This window comes from Carassius gibelio, chromosome A10, assembly GCF_023724105.1.
Source record: "Carassius gibelio isolate Cgi1373 ecotype wild population from Czech Republic chromosome A10, carGib1.2-hapl.c, whole genome shotgun sequence".
In the NCBI taxonomy this organism is placed as follows: domain Eukaryota; kingdom Metazoa; phylum Chordata; class Actinopteri; order Cypriniformes; family Cyprinidae; genus Carassius; species Carassius gibelio.
This window is the reverse complement of record NC_068380.1, coordinates 16,703,964-16,724,917: the sequence shown is the minus strand read 5'-3', so window position 1 is coordinate 16,724,917 and position 20,954 is coordinate 16,703,964. Positions and strand designations below refer to the sequence as shown.

Sequence of the window (20,954 nt, the reverse complement as noted above, 5' to 3'; positions counted from 1 at the left end):
AACTCAGACTGTCAGTTTTCACAATGTGCTTATGTTACAATTCACAATGTGGGAATCATGTGCGCTCACAGAGATAGATTATTTTTCTAAAAATCTCCGTCTGTGTAGGCCTATATCTGAAGATTTTAGTGTGGACAGTCCCTTTAAGTTATGGTCACATTAGTGGAAAAAAATCCATTGTTTGTTGTCAGTAGCATGGCAATGTATGATGCACAGCTCGCACAAAAGTCAATTTCAAACAAAGCAGCTTTCTTTTGATTAACACAATAAAAAAAATATATATAAACTCGTACCGAAATCTGAGTGAAGAGATGTTTTAAAATTCCCTGTTGCATGGATTGCTATTGAAATGAATGCATTTTGTCCACAAAAACTTGCCAAAAATCTGTAAATGTGAGCACACCTGGGGTGAGGAAATCCATTCCACTCGTATATTCCAGTCCACGCAAAGATCTATGCTACAGAACTATATTCATTAGAAGAAATATGCAGCTAACCTGGCAATTTTGTCAGAAACTGAATTCATTAAGACTACTACTTGCACACACACACACACACACACACACACACACACACACACACACACACACAAAGTTGGTTCTTCAGCCCCACTCCCATACACAGAACCCGTTAGTCCTCTGTATAACTCTTTAAAGGTTCTCTAACTTTCTCTTAGTTTAATCGAGGAAAGAATTGAAAACAACATACAGTGTATTTCCTGAAGATAATGTGGTTCTCAAACTTTGTGCCCCCCAAGGTCCCACGTATAGAAATATTCCATGGCCCCCACACATGAGATTTTCTGAGCTTCCCTTCTGAAATTCCCATTCACAGCAAACATGCTTTATGAGAGTGGAGTTACATATGTAAAATCTAAGGAGGGGAATGGGGTTCCTCTTATGGTTCTACATATCACCATTTGACAAATAGAGTACTTTTTATACAACTGCTATATAAAAACACATCACTGAATACCAGCAAGGCTGCAATTACGATTATATTCAGTGCAACAGCGCTCTCGCGCGTGTGATTCGGCATAATCGCGCGTGGGCTATCTGGGTTTACTTCTTAACCAGACGCAATAAAAGAGTGCAGGGCAGAAATTAATAAACCGATACAGCCAAAACGACAAAAACTGTCGCTCCACGGAACAAAATCCTTCAGATAACTAAGTTTCTCCTCCAGGAGACGCGTGCGTGGCGTCAGGTGATGTTTTGCGGATTCGGCTGCTGGTAACAACGCGGTCTTTATGCGCGCGCTGGAGGCGGAGGCAGCTCTGGGGCGGGGTGGACCGGAGGATCCGGTTGCGCCGGGAGGGAGAGAAACACCGTGCTTCACCGCTCCTCCGCTCACTGGCCACCGCATGCTGCTGCAGCACAGAGCGCGCTGTCCCGGAGACTCTGGACCCTGAGACACGCTGGGGCGAGACATCTCTTCTGCTCTGTGATGCTGGTAAGCCATGTTCCTCACACTCATGGCATCAGATGCTGACTAAATGCATTTATAATCATCCTTTCAGGCATTCTGGAATATTGTTATTAACAGTTATTGAATGGTAGCCTATATGAGAGAGAACACTTGGGGCTAGTTGTCACATGAAGTTGTTACAAGGATCGTATCTTAAGATATTTGAGTCAAAGTCTAGTTAAACAAACGCTTGTTTTTTTTAGTAGAGGTTTTTCAGTTATTGAGTTAAATCAACGTTCAGACAAGTCAGCCTATGTAAATGAAGAAAAGTTAAACTAGTGTCACACATGTATAACATATATTTTTATGATTATTTTGCTGATTCGTGTTTTGTGTTTCATAACTGTTTTAGTAAAGCCTCTAAAGGCTGTTTATAGGCATTTGTGACGACTTACCCCATACAGTGCGACAGCATGTTCCAGTATAGGATCAGTAGTGTGGTAAATGAACTGTATCTTTCTTCCAGGGCAATAACAGTGGAAATGTGCAGCCTTTTGTACCCAAGTGTATATGACTAAACAGAAACTGACTTTCTAATATTGAATGTGCACTTGTATAGTATCAGTTTCTTTAGGCGAGTTAACTGAGTCATAAAGAGAGAAATGTGAAAAGTCTTGGAAGGTTATTCTGATATCTCAGGAACGTATCTAAGTGAAGTTTATTCAGAATCTGTTCAAATGTGTGGTCTCAGGAATATGTTTTTTTTTTTTTTTTTAATGTTTTTGGAGTCCTTAATGCTCACCAATACTTCATTTATTTGACAAAGAAAAATGTACAATTTAAAATAACAGTTTTCTATGATAATATATTTTAAAATGTAATTTATTCCTGTGATGCAACGCTGAGTTTTCAGCATAACTGCTCCAGTCTCAAATGACCCTACAGAAATTATTCTAAAATGCTGATTTGCTGCTCAAGAAACATTTCCGATGATTATGAATGCTGAAAAGCATAATTAGTGGAAACTATACTCCTGTTTCAGAATTCTTTGAAGAATAGAAAGTTCAAACAGAATCAAAACAACAATATTAATATCTTTAAGGACACTTTTAAACAATTTAAAGCATCATTATGCTACAAAATGAATAGTTTCATTAAAAAAAAAACACATAAAATCATACAGACCTCAAACTTTTATACTGTAGTGTGTGTGTGTGTGTGTGTGCAGGGAAAACTATGTTACTGAGTGCCTTTTATTTTTGCCAAACATGATTTTCGCACACTAAAAAGTACAGTAGCTGGTTAAATCAAATTTGATTAAATCAGTTGTTCTGAAAAAGGAAATGCAACTTAAGACACCTTTTAAAACTTCCCCGGAATGTAAACACCGTTATAATTTTTACAGTAGGGCTGTCTGCCAAACTGAATCTGCTTTCTCTACACTAACAGAATAATGGGTATTGCTCAAAGCATGGCTTGTAACATTAGTTAAAGTAGTAATTTAATTCGTAATAGATACTGGGTGAGTTCAGTAACTCCATGTAGACCTCAGACTCAATTGGAAAATGCCAGCTTTAAATCAAAACTCAATTTTAAATTCAGTCTCTGCTCACCTTACCTTACTGATGATGAGTTTGTAATAGTAATGTCTGCTCTTTGATTATTAAATTTTTTCTGGGCTCTAATGCCACTTTCTCACACACACACACACACACACGCTCAAGCTTATTAATATGTTCAACAATTTCCTGGTCTATCCTGGGCTTGGAATATCCGGAGCGTTTGCAGCAGTCTATAGGTGTTTATTATACATTATGCGGCACTGAAACAAATCAGTGCTAATTCTCTGACAATACTGGCATGCAAATTCAAAGGCTTATTCAAATCTTCTAATCTAAATGGAGACTGAAGGTGAAAGAGTGCGATTTCTGCAGCACTAGCACCAAGAAATCATACATAACAAGACTGGCTCAGCCAGTAGTGTGAGTTTGGGGAAGAAAGGCCTGTTTTTCCACAGGCAGAGCATCTGTAACTTGTTCAAACAGAGATTATTTTTTACAATTTATATTGCGAAATGAAATAATCCAGGAATGCTCACCAGAATACCTGAATAGCTATCTATAAATAATTAATAATTCTAGAGTTATTGGGGATGAGCTTCCTTTGCAGAGTGCATCTGTGATATTGTGATATTATGAATTTATAAAAGAAAGAATATTGTTATAATACTTTTTAAATAAACACTGTAAAATAAAAACAATAAAATAAAATAATAATAATTAAATTTTTACTGTACAATTTCTTTATATATATATATATATATATATATATAAAGATAAAGATAAAGATAAATAAACATTTCTCAGAAAATCTTTTCTTTCCTCAGAAGAAAGAAAGTCATACAGGTTTGGCATAATGAGTCATCTTGGAAATTAATATGGCATGTTAATCCAAGGAAGTCTTAACATTTGGCATTCTTATCAAGTAGTGAAATATAATAAAATCACAAAAGATATTATGTTCATTCATCATGCAGTTCATGGAGGATCAAGTCAAGAGCAATGCATTGTGGGATACAGTATTCCTCACAGTTGTGTACTGCACATTGTGGCCATTCAAGTATTCAATACATATCAAAAATTTGCAGATGGTGCACAATAAACATACTTAGTTCTGCAGAAATGAGAAAACAGTATGCAATTGTGAACACAGCCGTTGTTTATATTGTACATTCTATTAACATAGTGCTAGACTGGATTGATCCATAGCCAGATCTGTCCTCTGGCTGAAACAAGGACCACTTCTTGGACAAATGGGCAGGATTTGCTTTTCTAGATCTGTTCAAGAGCATATTTGTTTTTGTTTTTATAAGATTTCAGGGTTGAGAACATTTTTTGTGATCAAGTGCCCTCCAATTGTGGCTCAAATGTGGAAAACATGGTGTGTGGCTACTGGCTACCATAACCATAATCTGTCTGCACTCATTCTAGACATTTAAATACATATTTTTACAATGCATTCTTCCATACACCAAATCAGTTATGTATATCGCAACCTATTATATGCTGTATTAAAACACTTGTTTGGGCTGAATGACTGATCCATAACTTCGTCCTTCTAAGACTGCATGGAATTAAGACAGGTGTCCTCTAATTTTCCTCCTCTGTAAGTGACTTGAGGGCATATTGTTCATATTTTTTTCTGTCTGAGGTTGACACGGTAAATATGAAGTGGCTTGAATTAAGAGGCAGCTGGAGCTGGATCCCGGAAACCTTTAATTGAAGGAGGTGCAGATATTTTGATATATAATGAGAGGCCGTGGTGTGTTTTTAAAGTGCTGACATAATTTGAGATGTGATTTGTTGTGTGTTGGTTACAGAAGGAGTATGAATGATGCTTGTGTATGAAGGGACAGGGTTGTGTTTAACTCAAAATTAAATCTAAATTTATATTCCTAACTCAAATTCCTGGTCTTATTGTCAATGATTCATTAGTGCTTTCTTTCTATTGCATACATAGCAATCCTTGGTAAAATTAAACCTCCAAACTGACAATTAGAAACTCTATTCACAGACAACAACTTTATCATCATATTTGACCCTCAATTTTGTATTAGCATGTTGTAAAGCTAATAATGTGCTACCCTAATAAGTATTAAAATACATAAAACACAAATGTTGGATAAAATAGTCAGTAGTTAGATTCTTTATTTGTATGGTTTTAAAGGACAAGTAGCTTAAGTGTCATGAGAAGTAATGATTGGCAGTTCATTCGAAAATATTTGTAAGAAATAGTTTTGGAGGGACAAAATCATGAACTGAAATAGTGATGTTTAATCAGTGCTTCTCGAATGACACATTTTGACTGTTTTAGCATATATTACATTCACAGAAAATGAATCAACAACAACAGGTAAGCTTGTCAGCAAAGACACACTTAACCCTGTGTAAAAATTAATTTTAGTCACTAATTACAAGCCAACATATGGTATGTTAGAAGGTGGAATAATTCAGTTCAGACTGAGTTTGGAGTTAGCATGTCGCTAAGCTAATAATGAGATACTAACTATTAAACAAAAAAAATTATATGACATATCCCTGACAATAATTAGACTATGACCAAATGCTGTATCTTCAAAAGCAATGGAATTATTTGACTCATGTTTAGAATTAACATGTTGCTAAGCTAACAGCACAATTTAACTAGCCTATAAAAACACATTTGGGTACTACACAGATAACAGTGTTAGCTGTTTTGCTATTTTAACCATTGGAACAAGCTATAAATCAATATTGTCCAATTGAATCTTTATTGTCCAAATGAATCAATTCCTGATCAAAAAACCCCACACTATTTTTTTTTCCCGCATTAAACATACTGTTTCGCTCAGAAATGTGTCACAAACAGTCATAAAATGGGTTGTGAAAACTGTTTCCTGATGATTTTAAAGGCAGGCCATATGGTAGGTATGATTTGGGTCGCAGCTTAATTAAGGGGAATGAGAATCACCTGAGGCCCAGAAGGACATCAAAGAGGCTTTTCTCTCTCTTCTGATGTTTCTCTCTCTAACGCTCCCACATTCCCTGTTTCTCCACGTTATTCTCCGAACACGAGCAACACCTGGAGTTGTCCCTCTAACTCAGCAGTGATACAGCAGGACTTGGCTTGTGCATCTGTGGACTCTCTTTTTCTGGATTTGGTTGTCCCGCATTGTTAAATTAGCCGGTTCAGACAGTTCCTCTTCAAAGACATCTCTGCAACCCTCCGGGGAATGCTGAGGACTTCTTTCACTGGTGAAGAAGAGGAAAGCAGATACAAGAATCATGAAAATGTTACACAATCCGAAGCATCCATTATTTATATAAACATTGACAGTTTAAAGGAAAGTGGTGGATCAGGGTTTTAGATCATTCATTTATTAAGAAAAATGTGAAGCTCTTTTATGTTCATCCTGTTTTTTTTTTATTCTGTTTTTTTTGCATCAGCCTTGTCTTTGATGGTGGGAGCTGTACTTGCACAGGGATGTGGACATGCAGCTGGTTCTGTCTAATTTAATGAGAGACCCACAGGAAGCCCATGTCAGGGACCCATGCCCTGTGGAGACAGGAAGTGGTTTGATTACGAGAGAAGTTGCTGTGATGATGGCAACTGTGAGAAGGGATGTTGAGGGTTTTCTTTATTTCCTTCACTGTCTTTCATCTTTCATCTTTTTCTCTGACAGTAGAGTCTATTTTCACACCATCATGTTAGGAAAGTAGTGCAGATATTGTAGACTTTTAATTTCAGCAGAAACTAGTTATATATATATAAATGTTACATGTGTATTAGAAATGTAATGTGTGTATGTATGGCATCAAGTCATTTTCATTTAATTGGCACTAAAAATGTCATGTGGTGTAACCATCAATTAAAAAACAGTAAAACATTTTCCTTATACCTTGAATGCATGTATACACATCTTAATTATTATTTTCAAAAAAGTTTTTCAATCAATTTTTCAAGGTAAAAGTATTTTTTAACAGAGAATGTAAATTATTAATTCATCAATATAATTTATTTTTGGGGAGTCACACCACATGACGTGAGTTAATTTTGCCTTGTAATAAAAAGGCCAAATCTGATAGTTGTGAAACCTATTGATCTTGACAAACACACGTCATGTGACTTTGATTTCTCAGTCAAGTGTTTTGTTATTTCATTCATTTAATGAAGCCCCCCCGCCCCAATTTGTGATATTTTGAGTTGTATCACACTGTGATTTCTGACTTTATGCACCCCCCAAAATAATATCCACAATTAGAAAAGGCTGTAGCGCCAAACACTCATCCAAAAATCCAGTAGGAAAATAACATAAGGATAGGGGCCCTGAGGAAGGGCCATGTTAATGTTCTACACCTTTGCACTTTTTTGTATGTTTTATTTATTTTTATGTTTTTGTGACCTCTGAGCAAAAAATGTAATAAGCCTTTTTGGCTGAATTTGGATGAGTGCGGATCTCTTTCATCTTTATATCCCCTCAAAAGTCTTAAAATTAATTCAGGAACACCATATACGTATGTGAATATGTGAGACACAGGCATGCTTAGAGTCTCTGTGTTAAAGTCTGAAATATGTATTTATTAGATGTGTGAACATCACTGGGTGTGAGACTCTTACTGCAGCCAGGCACAAGGGTCAGCAAAAGCCTCCAAAAATGAAAATTGCAAAAGGAGGAAAAACACACTCCCCATTTCCTGACTGCCCACCACAGCCAGATAGTATAACTGCAGCTGAGCCTACAGATCAGGACTTGTGAAAGTAATTGAACTAATGCAAATGCGTTTGGTTCATAAACCAGCCATTGCTCATTCCCACACAAGAGCTTTTACTCTGTTTAAGATCTTTGAGGAAGTTGTCAGGAAGTTAATGTGACCTGATTCTGAAGTTTCATCAAGGCATTAACAGCATTTTTGCAAAATATTGTTTGTGTAATATTGTTAAACTCTGTTTCTGCTAGGAAATCCATGTTTAGCTGGTTGATGTGTTTTGGAACAAGTTATCATACTACTGTAGCTCAAGGAGTTCAGAATGTTTTTTAGAGCATGGTGGCTGGTAAGTCAACAAATGACCAGCGTAGACCAGTTAGAAACCAGTTAGCATGTTCCAAAACACAGCTGGATTTTCCATCTGTGATGATAACATTTTACTGGCGTAAACACAGAATAACCCTCTAAAGAACAGCCCTTCACAAGAAGGCTAATCACAGCTAAACAACAACACTCTGTTTCAGAAGAGAAAATTGAAGTATCTCTTTCTCATTTGTTTAAGGTTGTAACTTTCCTCAGTGTTGTTCAGCCGTGTGTTTGGTTCGTGGTCTTGGCTCTGGTGTTGTATGGCGTAGTCACAGCAGGGAGAATGAATAGCTGGCAGACTCGTGCTGTGCTCGTCCTGGCAGCTTTATGAGTGAGCTGGAATAGCGTAACACGGTGTGAGGCATCTTTTCTCTCAGTCATGTGTGAGCTCTTAAACGAGACGAGAAGAAATGAAAAGATTAGTCATTTTGTATAACCACATTGAGAGAAGATTTAGTCACTGAGTGTCATCTACTTTTGTTATGCAGTAAAAGATGGCTCCTTGCTGTCATATACAATATCTAATAGGTTGGAAGAGGAAATTAATACAAATTTAAAGTTATGTGTAAGGGCTTGAATGAATGAATCAGTGAACGTGACTAATTGATAAGTAAGTGGATAATTAAATGAAAGTGAATAGGGGTGTAAACGAGTGAGTGATCGAAAGAGAGACTGGGTAATTGAGTGAATAAGTCAGGAAAGTACTAGGTAAATGTGTGAATAATTTAGTGAGCGAGTGAACAAATGAATGGATTTGTAATTGGATGGATGGATGATTGAGTGGTGGAGTGAGTTGATAAGTGAGTGAAAGAATAAATTAAGTAATTGAATGAATAAGTCAGTGAGTGAAATAATAAATGAATCAGTCAATGAGTGAAAGAATCAATAATTGAATGAATCAGTCAATGAGTGAAAGAATTAATGAATCAATAATTGAATGAATCAGTCAATGAGTGAAAGAATGAATGAATCAATAATTGAATGAATCAGTCAATGAGTGGAAGAATGAATGAATCAGTAATTGAATGAATCAGTCAATGAGTGAAAGAATGAATGAATCAATAATTGAATGAATCAGTCAATGGGTGAAATAATGAATGAATCAGTAATTGAATGAATCAGCCAGTGAGTGAAAGAATGAATGAATCAGTACCTGAATTAATATTTTAGTGAGTGAAATAATGAATGATCTCAGTAATTGAATGAATCAGCAATTGAATGAATCAGTCAGTGAGTGAAAGAATGAATGAATCAGTAATTGAATGAATCAGTCAGTGAGTGAAAGAATGAATGAATCAGTAATTGAATGAATCAGTCAATGAGTGAAAGAATGAATGAATCAATAATTGAATGAATCAGACAATGAGTGAAAGAATGAATGAATCAGTAATTGAATGAATCAGTCAATGAGTGAAAGAATGAATTAATCAATAATTGAATGAATCAGTCAGTGAGTGAAAGAATGAATGAATCAGTAATTGAATGAATCAGTCAATGAGTGAAAGAATGAATCAATCAATAATTGACTGAATAAGTCAGTGAGTGAAAGAATGAATGAATCAATAATAGAATGAATAAGTCAGTGAGTGAAATAATGAATGAATCAGTAATTGAATGAATCAGTAATTGAATGAATCAGTCAGTGAGTGAAATAATGAATAAATCAGTAATTGAATGAATCAGTAATTGAATGAATCAGTAATTGAAATAATCAGTCAGTGAGTGAAAGCATGCATGAATCAGTAATTTAATGAATCTGTCAGTGAGTGAAAAAATGAATCAATCGGTAATTGAATGAATGAATCAGTGTTAATTTTGACAGAGATTTTTGAGTTAGTCGTAGTCTTTATCTTGAGACTAAAATGCTTAATAGTCTTAGTCACATTTTAGTCATATGAGTTTTATATAGTATTAGTTGACGAAAAGTAATTGCATTTTTGTCAACTTTTAGTTATTACTACTTTTAGTCGAGCTGCAGTTAACATTTATTTTGGTAGTTATTTTCTATGTCTTCAAACAAAAATAGTCATTAATTCTTCTCTCTTTAGATCAAATCAATGAAGCTTATGATAAATTTGAATCAAGTATTGAATTTGGAAAAACTTGGATAAATAATGACAATTTTTATTTTTGGGTGAACTATCCCTTAGAATTTATAATAAAAAAAGCAGAACAAGACGGCAAGACAAACACGAAAGAGATACAAATTAAACTTATTTTTCAGATACAGTAGGTTTACTTAAAATATTTATTTAACATCTTTTGTTGGTTAACATTATAATGACAAGGATATGTAGGAAATAAGGAATGCTGTCCCTTTAAAACGGAAGGCATGAATGTAATACTGACACGTTCAGTTTTCACTCATTTGTTCACGTTCAATTAATCCATAACTGTATTTATATACGTGAGATATTCTACACGAAAGACATTTGGACTTCACTAACTTTAAGTAAATTGACAATGAACTGGACTCCCAGAAAAAAAAACTGGATGTGTTTTTTTTTATATTAGTTTTACATAGTTGTCTTGTAACTGTTGGATTTCTCGCATTAATACAGAGAAACAGTCATGTACAACCCACACCTGAGACTAATTAAACTCAATAAAAATGTCTCCACTCCTTTTCATTGGGTTTATTTTAGTCAGACTTCTGGTAGTGCTGGAAGCAACAGCACAATTACTTGTGAGTAAATTTCCCTCTTCGCTTCCTGTAAAGTGATGTATCAATGTTCCCTTATTCCTTATTAAGTTCGTAGCATCCTCGAACTGAACATGTATGCACCCATCAGATTGAAATCTCCCTTAAGATGAAGAAATACACATATAGTCCACTGCACAGGGCACTTAGGGTGGAAAGAAACATCTCCTAACTAATTTAGTAAATTGGTGAAAGAGTGAGTGAAAGAATGAATGAATCCAAGAATCAGTGAGTAAGTGAATGAATGATTGAAGGAGAAAGTGAATGAATGGATGAATTATTGGGTGAGTGAGTGAGTGAATGTAAAAGTGATTGGATGAATAGGTGAGTCAGCAGATGGGTGGATGGAGTGTTTTAATAATTGAATGAGTCTATATTTGAGTGCCAGTCTCAGATAAATAGACATCCCCCTCCTCAGTACTGGTCCATCGCCAACTCTCCTTGATACAGTCCAGTATTCACCACTAACATAACTAATCCTTTCATTAAATCCACCCTCCCACTAACCTATAAAGAACTAATTGTGTGGTGAGTTAGCACACACACACACACACACACACACACTTATTGAGAGAATCTCTTTATGCTCTTTTTTTCCACCTAGTATCTTTTAGCACTGCAGCTTTCCAGCTTGCTAACACGGTGTTGCTGTGTTTTCCCTCCTTCACAGATACACATGTGTTTGTGACTGTGTGCATATGTGTGTGTTTGCATGTGTGTGCACCAATGAATGCTCGGCCTCTCGTGTGTGTTTGCTTGAACTTACAGTGCTGCTGTTCATCCCCAGTGTGAGCTGTCATGCCATTAGACTGCTTTTAACACACATCTCTTGCACTGGAGCCATCCCAAAATGCTTTGCTTGGCTGCGTAGGTCCTGAATTAAGACCTGTAGGTCACTTTAAATGAAACACAGTGTGTTTGCAAACTGAATAGACTGCCTTGAACCCTATGCCCTCATGTCATCATCTTGTAAAAGCTCTATTTTGTCTTTTAATGGTATGATAACACCAAGCTATCAGTACTGAAGTACGTTGACGTCTGACTTATTAACATATAGGAGACCTTCATACACCTCTAGATCTGGTCCTACAGAACATAATCAGTTTAATCTCATTTTCTCTACCTTTTTCTAGGTGAAGACCAGAAGCAACACATGATGAAACATGTAGAGGACTCTGAATAGATTAAGGAAGTCATACCGAAGGCCTGGAAACTCTTTGGGAAACAACATACTGGGCTTTTCACCAACACCGGACCGTTGTATGAAGTTAAAAGAAACGGATGGCAAATGACCAGCTTCCAGACTACTTTTTATGGACCGTAGCCATGGACGTCTAATGGCTAAACCTTCAATGAATGGTTTTGTCTTTTGGGTCACTGGGAGCACTGAAGAATGGAGGATCCATTCCAGACAGTCTCTCAAGGGTCTGTCATGCTACCTCAGAGAAGAATGAGCAATTTTCACCAGATGGAGATAAGCACATGTTGCTACTGAACTGGTCCAATGGTTCATTTGTCTGGACAGAGAACTAATGGGACTCTGAAGAAGAGGAAGTGTCCGTAACTTGACCCATGACAAAGTATGTGCATGAAGAGCCAGGCTGAAGTTAAAAGAGTGGGTGAAATGGGACTCAACTGTAAAGTTTTAAACAAAATTTGCTTTGTGTTCTACACCTGGGAAATATGAGACTTTAGTTGACGGACAAAACACAAACAGTTCTTCTTCCTTTTAATCAAAGACATACCCTAGTGACTTCAACAAGTGGTTCTGGCATGGGCGGCCTTTGGCTGATCTTTATGTCTTGTTTTTGATGGTACGCAGAGATGCCCCAACTTTATTGAACTACGTCATCCTACCTAAATTGTTGTTGAGGTTGTCAGCTGTGATGCTGCGCAGGGGTCTTCTGGCCTGGCTCTCACGTGTGGGTGTTGTGTTAGTGGTGGTATGCTGTTGTCTTTCCCTCCTTTATGCCATCACCTGCAGCCCCCATGCTGATGAGCTCATGGCTGGGCAGCCCCTTCCCAGGGCTGGAGGGATGGCTATGCCAGGAGGTCCAAGCAGGCCAGGTGGTGTTGGAGGTGCCCCTGTAGGCCCTGCTGGACGGGAAAGGTTCCAAGCCCTTCTCCAAGAGCGTGAAGAGCAGCACCGGCAGCATATTACCAGCTTGAAAAAACAAATTGCTCAACTTAAAGAGGCTCTCCAGGAACGGAGCAAACAACTTAAAGGCCTGCAGGACTCTGTGGAGAAGACAGCTGGGAAGGGGACGGTGGGTGACGTGGCTGACGACCACAGTCGCAGCGACCTGCAGGAGTTCCTACGCAGCCAGCTGAGCCGGGCGGAGGTGCACTCTGGCGTTCGACTGCCAAGCGAGTACGCTGTAGTGCCCTTTGAGAGTTTCACCTTACAACGTGTCTACCAGCTGGAAATGGGGTTGACCCGTCACCCTGAGGAGAAGCCGGTGAGGAAGGACCGCAGGGATGAGCTGGGGGAGGTGGTGGAGAGTGCACTGCACGCCCTCAATGCACCAAATCAAGGTGGAGACCAAACAAAAGCTAGCAAAGTCTACACACCATCAGACTTTATAGAAGGTAAGATTAACAATAATGCAGTTAGCTTGTGTTTTCTTCATCTACTCTGCAAAATAATGGTGCTACCCAGTGTAATACCATGCAGAAGCTACAGTCACATGTTATTTTAAGGTCCTATTCTCACTATTAACTCACTATTAACTATGACGTTTGCTGCAGTAAACTCCTAATTTGCTGCTTATGAATAATTAATGACACACTGAATATGAATATGAATTATATGTATTAGTGACAAACTTCCCCTCTATGGCACCACAGGAAAACTCCTCTGCACCTCTCTGGACCATCAATAAAGCCCAAGTCTTTAGTTTGTAGTTTGTCTGACAATTTTAGAGAAAATCTCTTAAAATAATCTTGTGAGGCGCGTGGAAAGAGTTATACAATCCTCCGAACCCACAATAGAGCATCCTGTAGCCGTATGTTAATACTCTAAAGCCAGGATATCCTGTGATGACTAGAAAACGGACAGTACACAGCTGTTTCATGTTCAGAGTTGTCTCATCTATTTCCTCAGGAGAGAAATGGCACATCTCAGTGCTTATAGGCATAACAGGAAATACATTATTCCTGTTGCTATGCACCTTGTTTAGTCATAAATAGCTGTTACCAGCACCAGAAACTGAAATGTTAGAAATTAGCTATGGTGAAATTTGCATGTAAAAATTTCCCAACACCTGGTGCCTGCAATGATAGCTAGTTAGTGTTTACTAGCAAAAAAAGCTTACAAAACACAACATAAACCCTTGGACAGAAATCCTGACCTTTTGAGCAGGAATAAATTTGGAGGAGTGCTAAATTATACATATTTTTCACTGTCTGATACACTAATCGTCCTGGGTTAGTTGTTGTTTGTTGCATCTTTAAATAGAAGACCATTTCTTCTCAATTCAAGCCTCCTTTGAGCTCTTTTTCAACCGTATAACCAAAACAGCCTACTGTACTTCACATCAACAGTGGAGAGCTTGTGAAGAATTAAAAAAAAGCCAAGGCCATGTCTGTAATAACTTACGAGTCGGTGTCCAGACACAATGTCAGTTTACCCAGCCGTCTTGCTAACACTGAATGAGACTACAAATATTCAGCCCTGAAACAACACGGGAAGCTCGACCATTGCACACCGGTGCTTCAGCAAACAGGAATGTTTACAGAAAGCCTAGCTTTTCTTCCCACAAAATAACTCTCGCACCCGTCCCTCAAGGGATACATGTATCTCTCTCATTATCCTGTGCATGTTATCTCTGTTGGCTAACTGTATATAGTGCTTCTTTACCAGACCAATTTTGTGGTGACACAATTCAATTTAGAGAGGAAAAAAGGATCACAGTTCATGCTAAAAGTGCAATTTTACCCTGAGCTAATGTGGCCAGTGTTCAGTAACTCACGTGATTGTGTTGTGCGCAGAACTGTTGCGTCTAATTTACCGTAGCTAGTCTAGCCTGTGGGTTAAGCTTTGATGTCTTTGCCGTTAGTAGCTTGTATTGATTCAGATGGCTTCCCTAATGGCCCTGCTTTCCCCATGAATGCATCTTATGTGTGGGATGGAAAGGACTGGACATGAGAATAATAGCAGTTTGCTAGTTAGTGAAGGCAAGCATCACTTCTGTTTCTGCTCAGGGTTAGGGATTTGGACTAGCTTGTACAGAAACATTGTAAAAACTGCATAGAACACCATAGCAACTTTCTCATAAATGTCTGAGAAATTAGATGCACATATTTCCTAGTGTAGATCATGGTGCAGTGTTTCCACACTGTGCTACCAAAGCTAATGGAGTATGAAGCTGTGAAGGATGTTTTTCTTTTGTATCCTCATCATGAACCTTAAGCAAATGCCAGTGTTTCGTGCGTGAGAATGTTTTTCCTGTATGATATTATCTTTGCGCCTTTGTAACACCAGCAAAACACTGATATGGGACCTGAGCAATACACATTTGATGCTGTACAGTACACATCTCTCTTTTTTTTTCAGAAGCATGAAAGTACTGAACAACTTCCAGATACGTTTAGTATATTTTGAGAAATCCCTTATCATGCTTAGATCATATGATCTTCAAAGAATTACATGAGAAATGTGTTGAGTTCAAATTGAAATCTGACTTTCTGATTGCAGATTTTGAGAAATCTGAGATGCAGGAGACTGTTCTATATGTTCTTCATTCAATCCATTGCTGTCTGAGAGAAACAACTAAGATTAGGGCTGCACTATTCGTTGTATTTTAATTGTGGTCACATTTTATGCTTCTCTGGATTAATTAAGCATTATTATCTGTGACATGGCCTTGTGTTTATGTATACTAATTTTTTTCCCCTTTGATCATTTACGGTTAAAATTATCTAATTTCTCATTTTGTATACTTTGAACACAAAAAAAAGTTACGGACCGCAGCTCTGATTGGTTGCTTCTTACCGGAAGCGGTAAGAGAAACAACCAATCAGAGCTGCGGTCTGTAACTTTGTTTGTGTTCAAAATGTAGAAAAATTTATATAATAAACGAGTACACCATGAATCCTTTTTACAAAACGTGTTTTTAGCTTGTCCTGAATCACTAGGGTGCACCTATAATAATATAGGTATTCGGGGGTACCGCGGCGGAGTAACCCAGTACCTTTGTGATTCTTCATAGACATAAACAGAGAGAAGTAGATCCGGCAACGATGTTCTTCCGCAAGACGCAAGCAGTTCTGTTTATTAACCGCTAGAGCATCAAAAGTTCCCTTCCGCAGCTTTAATGCCAACATTTGATTTTGTATGATAGTTATAAATGATGAATTTTCGTATTGTATAATAGGAAAGAAAAAATGAAGAAAATATTAAATTAACCAGAGTGGTTCTCATTTACTAAGTATTTGTATGCACAAATTTGTGTGTGAAATCTGAATATGAACATTTTTATGAACAAATCTCGATTCACCAGTACTTTCGTACTAAAATTTGTTCTAAGTCTTTGATAAAATGTAGTTACTGAAACCACACATACACAAAATTACAAACTCTGGGTGGCCTTATAATCATGTTAAGATGAAATTTTAGACATATTTATGATATCATATACAGTAAAAGAGTAAGTTAGGCTGCGCTGTATACAACTATACACTTATGTACAACTAGATAAAGAGTCTGTGATCTGGGTTTGTCTAAAAGGTGTTTAAAGTGTTTGAGCACACATACTTGCAATAGCTTGGGGATTTTGCTGCATGTGCGTGACTTTAGAGAACATCATGTGTTTGCTGAGAGTGACAAAAGATTGTCCGGAAAGCACTTATATGGAGATGGTTTGGGCAAACGACTAACATCCAGCACACAGACGCTCATTTAGAAAACGCCAGATTCATTAACATTAGAACGAGGTTAACAGCTAATTTGAGTACACACGTGCTGTGAATTAGATTATACATTTTTGTGAGAAGTTCTCCTGTGGATGCAAATATGAAATAATCCACACAATTGTTAGTTAATGAGACCCTCTTTCAACTATGTCTCACACTGTCCTCAACTCACAACAAAGTTTACAATCAAAAGTCAGAGATTTGAATATAAACTATTTTTCATTTTGAGCTGTAATATTCACGTTCATTTGATCACACTTTACTCTTATTGTATGCCAGCCTAATTGAGAACTCCACGTCTCATTAACCACAGAGCAATAAAACGTTACTTTCCTCTTGGTTTTTCCATCGAGATATTTGTGACAGGCTTTTGAATGCCTGCCTTCATAGTCTTGATGTGTGTGTGTGTCTTTGTACGTTTGTGTGGTTATCTTTGTACTGTTTGTCCTTGAGCTTTAGGTTTCTTAGAAATGTTGCTTTGCTTGTGCGTGTCCATGTGGGTGTTTTGGTAAACTGTTTCTTTTCTTCACTGTTCTCAATGTCTTCTGATCACGGCAGGCCTAGCGCGCACTGAGAAGGACAAGGGCACGCTGTACGAGCTGACCTTCCGTGGGGAGCAGAAGCAGGAGTTTCGCCGGCTGCTCCTCTTCCGCCCCTTCGGCCCCCTCATGAAAGTGAAGAGTGAGCTGGTGGAGTCGGCCAACATGGCCATTAACATCGTGCTGCCTCTGTCCCAGAGAGCCGACAAATTCAGACAGTTCATGCACAACTTCAGGTGACTCCACTGTCATTCTCTCGCTCTCTGTTATTATCTGTTGTTTATAGGTCTCTGAACGCTTACTTGTTTTCCTTTTCCACAATTCAAACTCTCTGTCTTCTATGACTGAGTTTTTCATGTGCTTTTCTGGCCCAGTCATGATAAAATTGGTCTCGGTTGATATGTCATATTTGTGTTTATGTGCCAAGTTATGGAATATGTTATGAAAATATCAGTATTGTATTTTATAGTATATTATTTATTTGATCAGAAATACAGTAAAAATAGTAATATTGTGATTTTTTAAATAACTGTGTTCTATGCTAATATATTTCAAAATGTAATTTATTCCTATGATGGCAAAGCTGAATTTTCGGCATCAATACTTTAGTCAGTGTCGATTAAAATCATGGAGCAATTGTCATCTTTATTTGCTATATTTAGTTCATTTTCGCATAGAGTTTGCATTTTGCATGCAGTCCTGTTATTGCATGATTTACCTCATTATAAAAAATGTAAAGCATCAATCTGTAGTATATTGTGTATTTTGTATATTTAATTTCAATGTTTATATATAGCTAGACAATAACAAAATTACACAAATCAGGATTTTGGTACTAGCAAAAATAACAAATAAATAAATAACCAAAAATGCATGTGAAAAGTTTTTTTCCTCTATATCTGCCAGTCTTTCTTCAACCACTAGACCATTATTCTGGGATTTATAATGGTCATAATGATGCTACCCTGTAGTTTTATGATGCCCCACAATGCTTTGCAGTTTTTGTTGCAGTAATGCAAACTATTTTGATTTGGCATCATAGTAGAAATGTTAAGGTTAATGAATTGGTTTTAATGAGAACGTGCGTTGGATATCTAAAGATAAAATATATCCATTTTGCACGTTTTGCATGTTTGTTCTCTTTCTCAGTTTACAGACAGTAAAAATAGTTCACAAATGTTTCTTTTGAGGTACTGCAGCTGGAGAGTGCTAAGCTCTGTGTGTGTGTGTGTGTGTGTGTGTGTGTTTCTGTCACTGTGCATGTCTGCAGAGAGGTGTGTGTGAAGCAGGACGGACGGGTGCACCTTACCGTGGTTTACTTTGGAAAGGACCAGATGAATGAGGTCAAAGGAACCTTGGAGAACACATCGAGGTATGGCACGTTTATATGTTTGTGTGTGTGTGTGTGTGTGTGTGTGCACGCAGAAGTGTGTGTACCCACACAAAGGAACAGAAGGCTGAGGTTAAGACTGAGAAATTCACAGTTAAACAAAAAGGAACCAAAGGGGTGTCTTAAGTTCCTTCCAGTGATTTCTTTCCCAATGCATTATGGGTTTTATCCAAACTGTGGGTCTTCAAACTGGACACGCTATCAGAAACTCTTCCGTACATAGATAGAAACCAGTTTAAACCAGCATTAATAATTCCTTTAATTTATAGATCAAGCAAACTTAAGATGCATATCTTCATGAATACATTAAGATGCTGAATGAGTTTTATTAATAAAAGATGATGGTGATATACTGAGTAATAATCAAATGCACAGAGGCAACTTGAATTTCTAAGGAGTTACATGCATAAATGAGATATATGCATACATTTGTGAGTGATGTTAAATATATGTAATATATAATATATTGTAATAAATATATAAATAAAGAGATGTAAAATAAATATATTAAATGAATAAGTACTTAATAGCAGTCCCGTAATTTCAGGAATTTAATAAACAAGAAGTTAATAACTTCTGTATTAAACTAAATGTAAATATGTTATATTATATTATATAAAAATAATATGAAATATAATAATATGAAATATAATAACTAATGATAACTAATGATAGACTAATAATAATAAATTAGTAATAGAAAAATGTATTTTATAGAAAAATGTATATAGAAAGTATACAAATGTTTGTATGTGTGTATGTATGTATGTATATGTGTGTGTGTGTGTGTGTGTGTGTGTATGTGTATGTGTGTGTATAGAATAGTACAATAGTGCAATTCTTTAATAAATAATATATAGATAAAATAATATATAATGATAATAAAACAAGGAGTAAATAACTAATGTTATACTATATTAATGTTTACAATTAAATTTTAGATATATTAATAATTTAATAGAAAAATATATAGAAATGATATAGAGCTGCGCTCTGGTGATTTCTGATTGGAGGTCAGTGAATCTGCACTGTTAGACTGCAGTGACTCTGACCTCCAGCCAGTGTGAAAATAACAGGTCACTTCAGATGCGGCTCGGAGGCAGATGAAATCAGTGGAGCAGTAGATTGTGTGGAATCCAGCCAGGGTCATGCTGGAAACCTCCCTGCATTGCAGCGGATATCATATCTCTCGATTCACAGGGAGAAAAAATGCCTTTTCCCTTACGCAGAGACATTCAGCTGTGACTGGATTCAGTGGTTTTCAGATCTGTCTTGCCTGAGCAGGTTGTTCCCACACTGAGGGACACTTTTGGAGAGGATTTGTTTGAGAAATGGGAATGCAATCATGGCCTTGTAGCTTTCAGAAATGAAATGATTATATTGGAGGGCCAATAATCAGCACAGCTCTTGTTCGTTCTGTGGGACTTCTTTGGTTTCTCTGTGGACCAGAAGTCAAGGGAGCTTAATTCGTTCTGTACTACTTCACTAAGTGGATTCTCCACAATTTCCTGAATATTCATTTCAGATCTCTTCTGAATGTCGAGAGCTAATTGTGTGATTTTTCCAATGGTCCTGAATGCTTGTATCTTTATTTCTTTAGGGTTAGGTCGAGTTAAGTTCTATTGCAATTATTCCATAATTACCATAAAATAAAATTATTTCAACATATATATATATATACATATACACACTGGCAGTGAACAGTGTCAGGCGGTCGTGGCTTCAGTAACGCACACGAAGGAGTGGAGATAAAGGACTCTTTTAATGAACACACAACAATTTTAATATAACATCAATTCAAGACAAAGAAGAAACAGAAACGGAGGGCTAATAAAGGAGATGATTAATATAACACAGGTGGAAACTAATGAATGAAGATCAGCTGGTTAGAACAGGAAATTAACCAAATGAGGACAGGCGGGAACTAAACAGAAACCAGTGTAATTTTTGTATCGTTGATATATTATTATACTATACTATTTACTATTGTACTATATACTATTTTTATTCATATTTTGAATCAGTTTTTAATTTTATATTTTCAGTTTTTATTTACATTTCAGTTAAAGGTTTAGTCATTTAGTTTTTTCAGTTTTAGTAGTTATAACTGCAGTTTGTCATCATAACAGAATTGAGTGGGCAAATGCTCAAATTCGCGTCAAATGGCGTCTGGCACTTTGGAGAGGTGAACTCTTCACTGTACAGGGCAGATAGCAGACAGTGTGTATGGCGTCGTGAGGGTGAGCGGTTTGCTGATGTCAGCGTTTTGGATCGATTGGCTCATGGTGGAGGTGGGGTTATGGTATGGGCAGGTGTATATTATGGACAACGAACACAGGTGCATTTTATTGATGGCATTTTGAACTCACAGAGATACCGTGATGAGATCCTGA

General features: G+C 37.0%; 1 protein-coding gene across 1 annotated transcript in view; it reads left to right on the top strand.

The window, feature by feature from the left end:
• The first annotated feature begins 11,858 nt into the window (after nucleotides 1-11,858).
• LOC128021389 (chondroitin sulfate N-acetylgalactosaminyltransferase 1) overlaps nucleotides 11,859-20,954 on the top strand; it is a 20,577-nt gene continuing 11,481 nt past the window's right edge. Inside the window, exons 1-3 of the mRNA XM_052608519.1 lie at nucleotides 11,859-13,308; nucleotides 17,191-17,407; nucleotides 18,442-18,543. Of these exons, the coding sequence (XP_052464479.1) occupies nucleotides 12,531-13,308; nucleotides 17,191-17,407; nucleotides 18,442-18,543 (1,097 nt within the window). The 5' untranslated portion in view covers nucleotides 11,859-12,530. The remainder of the gene's footprint in view (nucleotides 13,309-17,190; nucleotides 17,408-18,441; nucleotides 18,544-20,954) is intronic.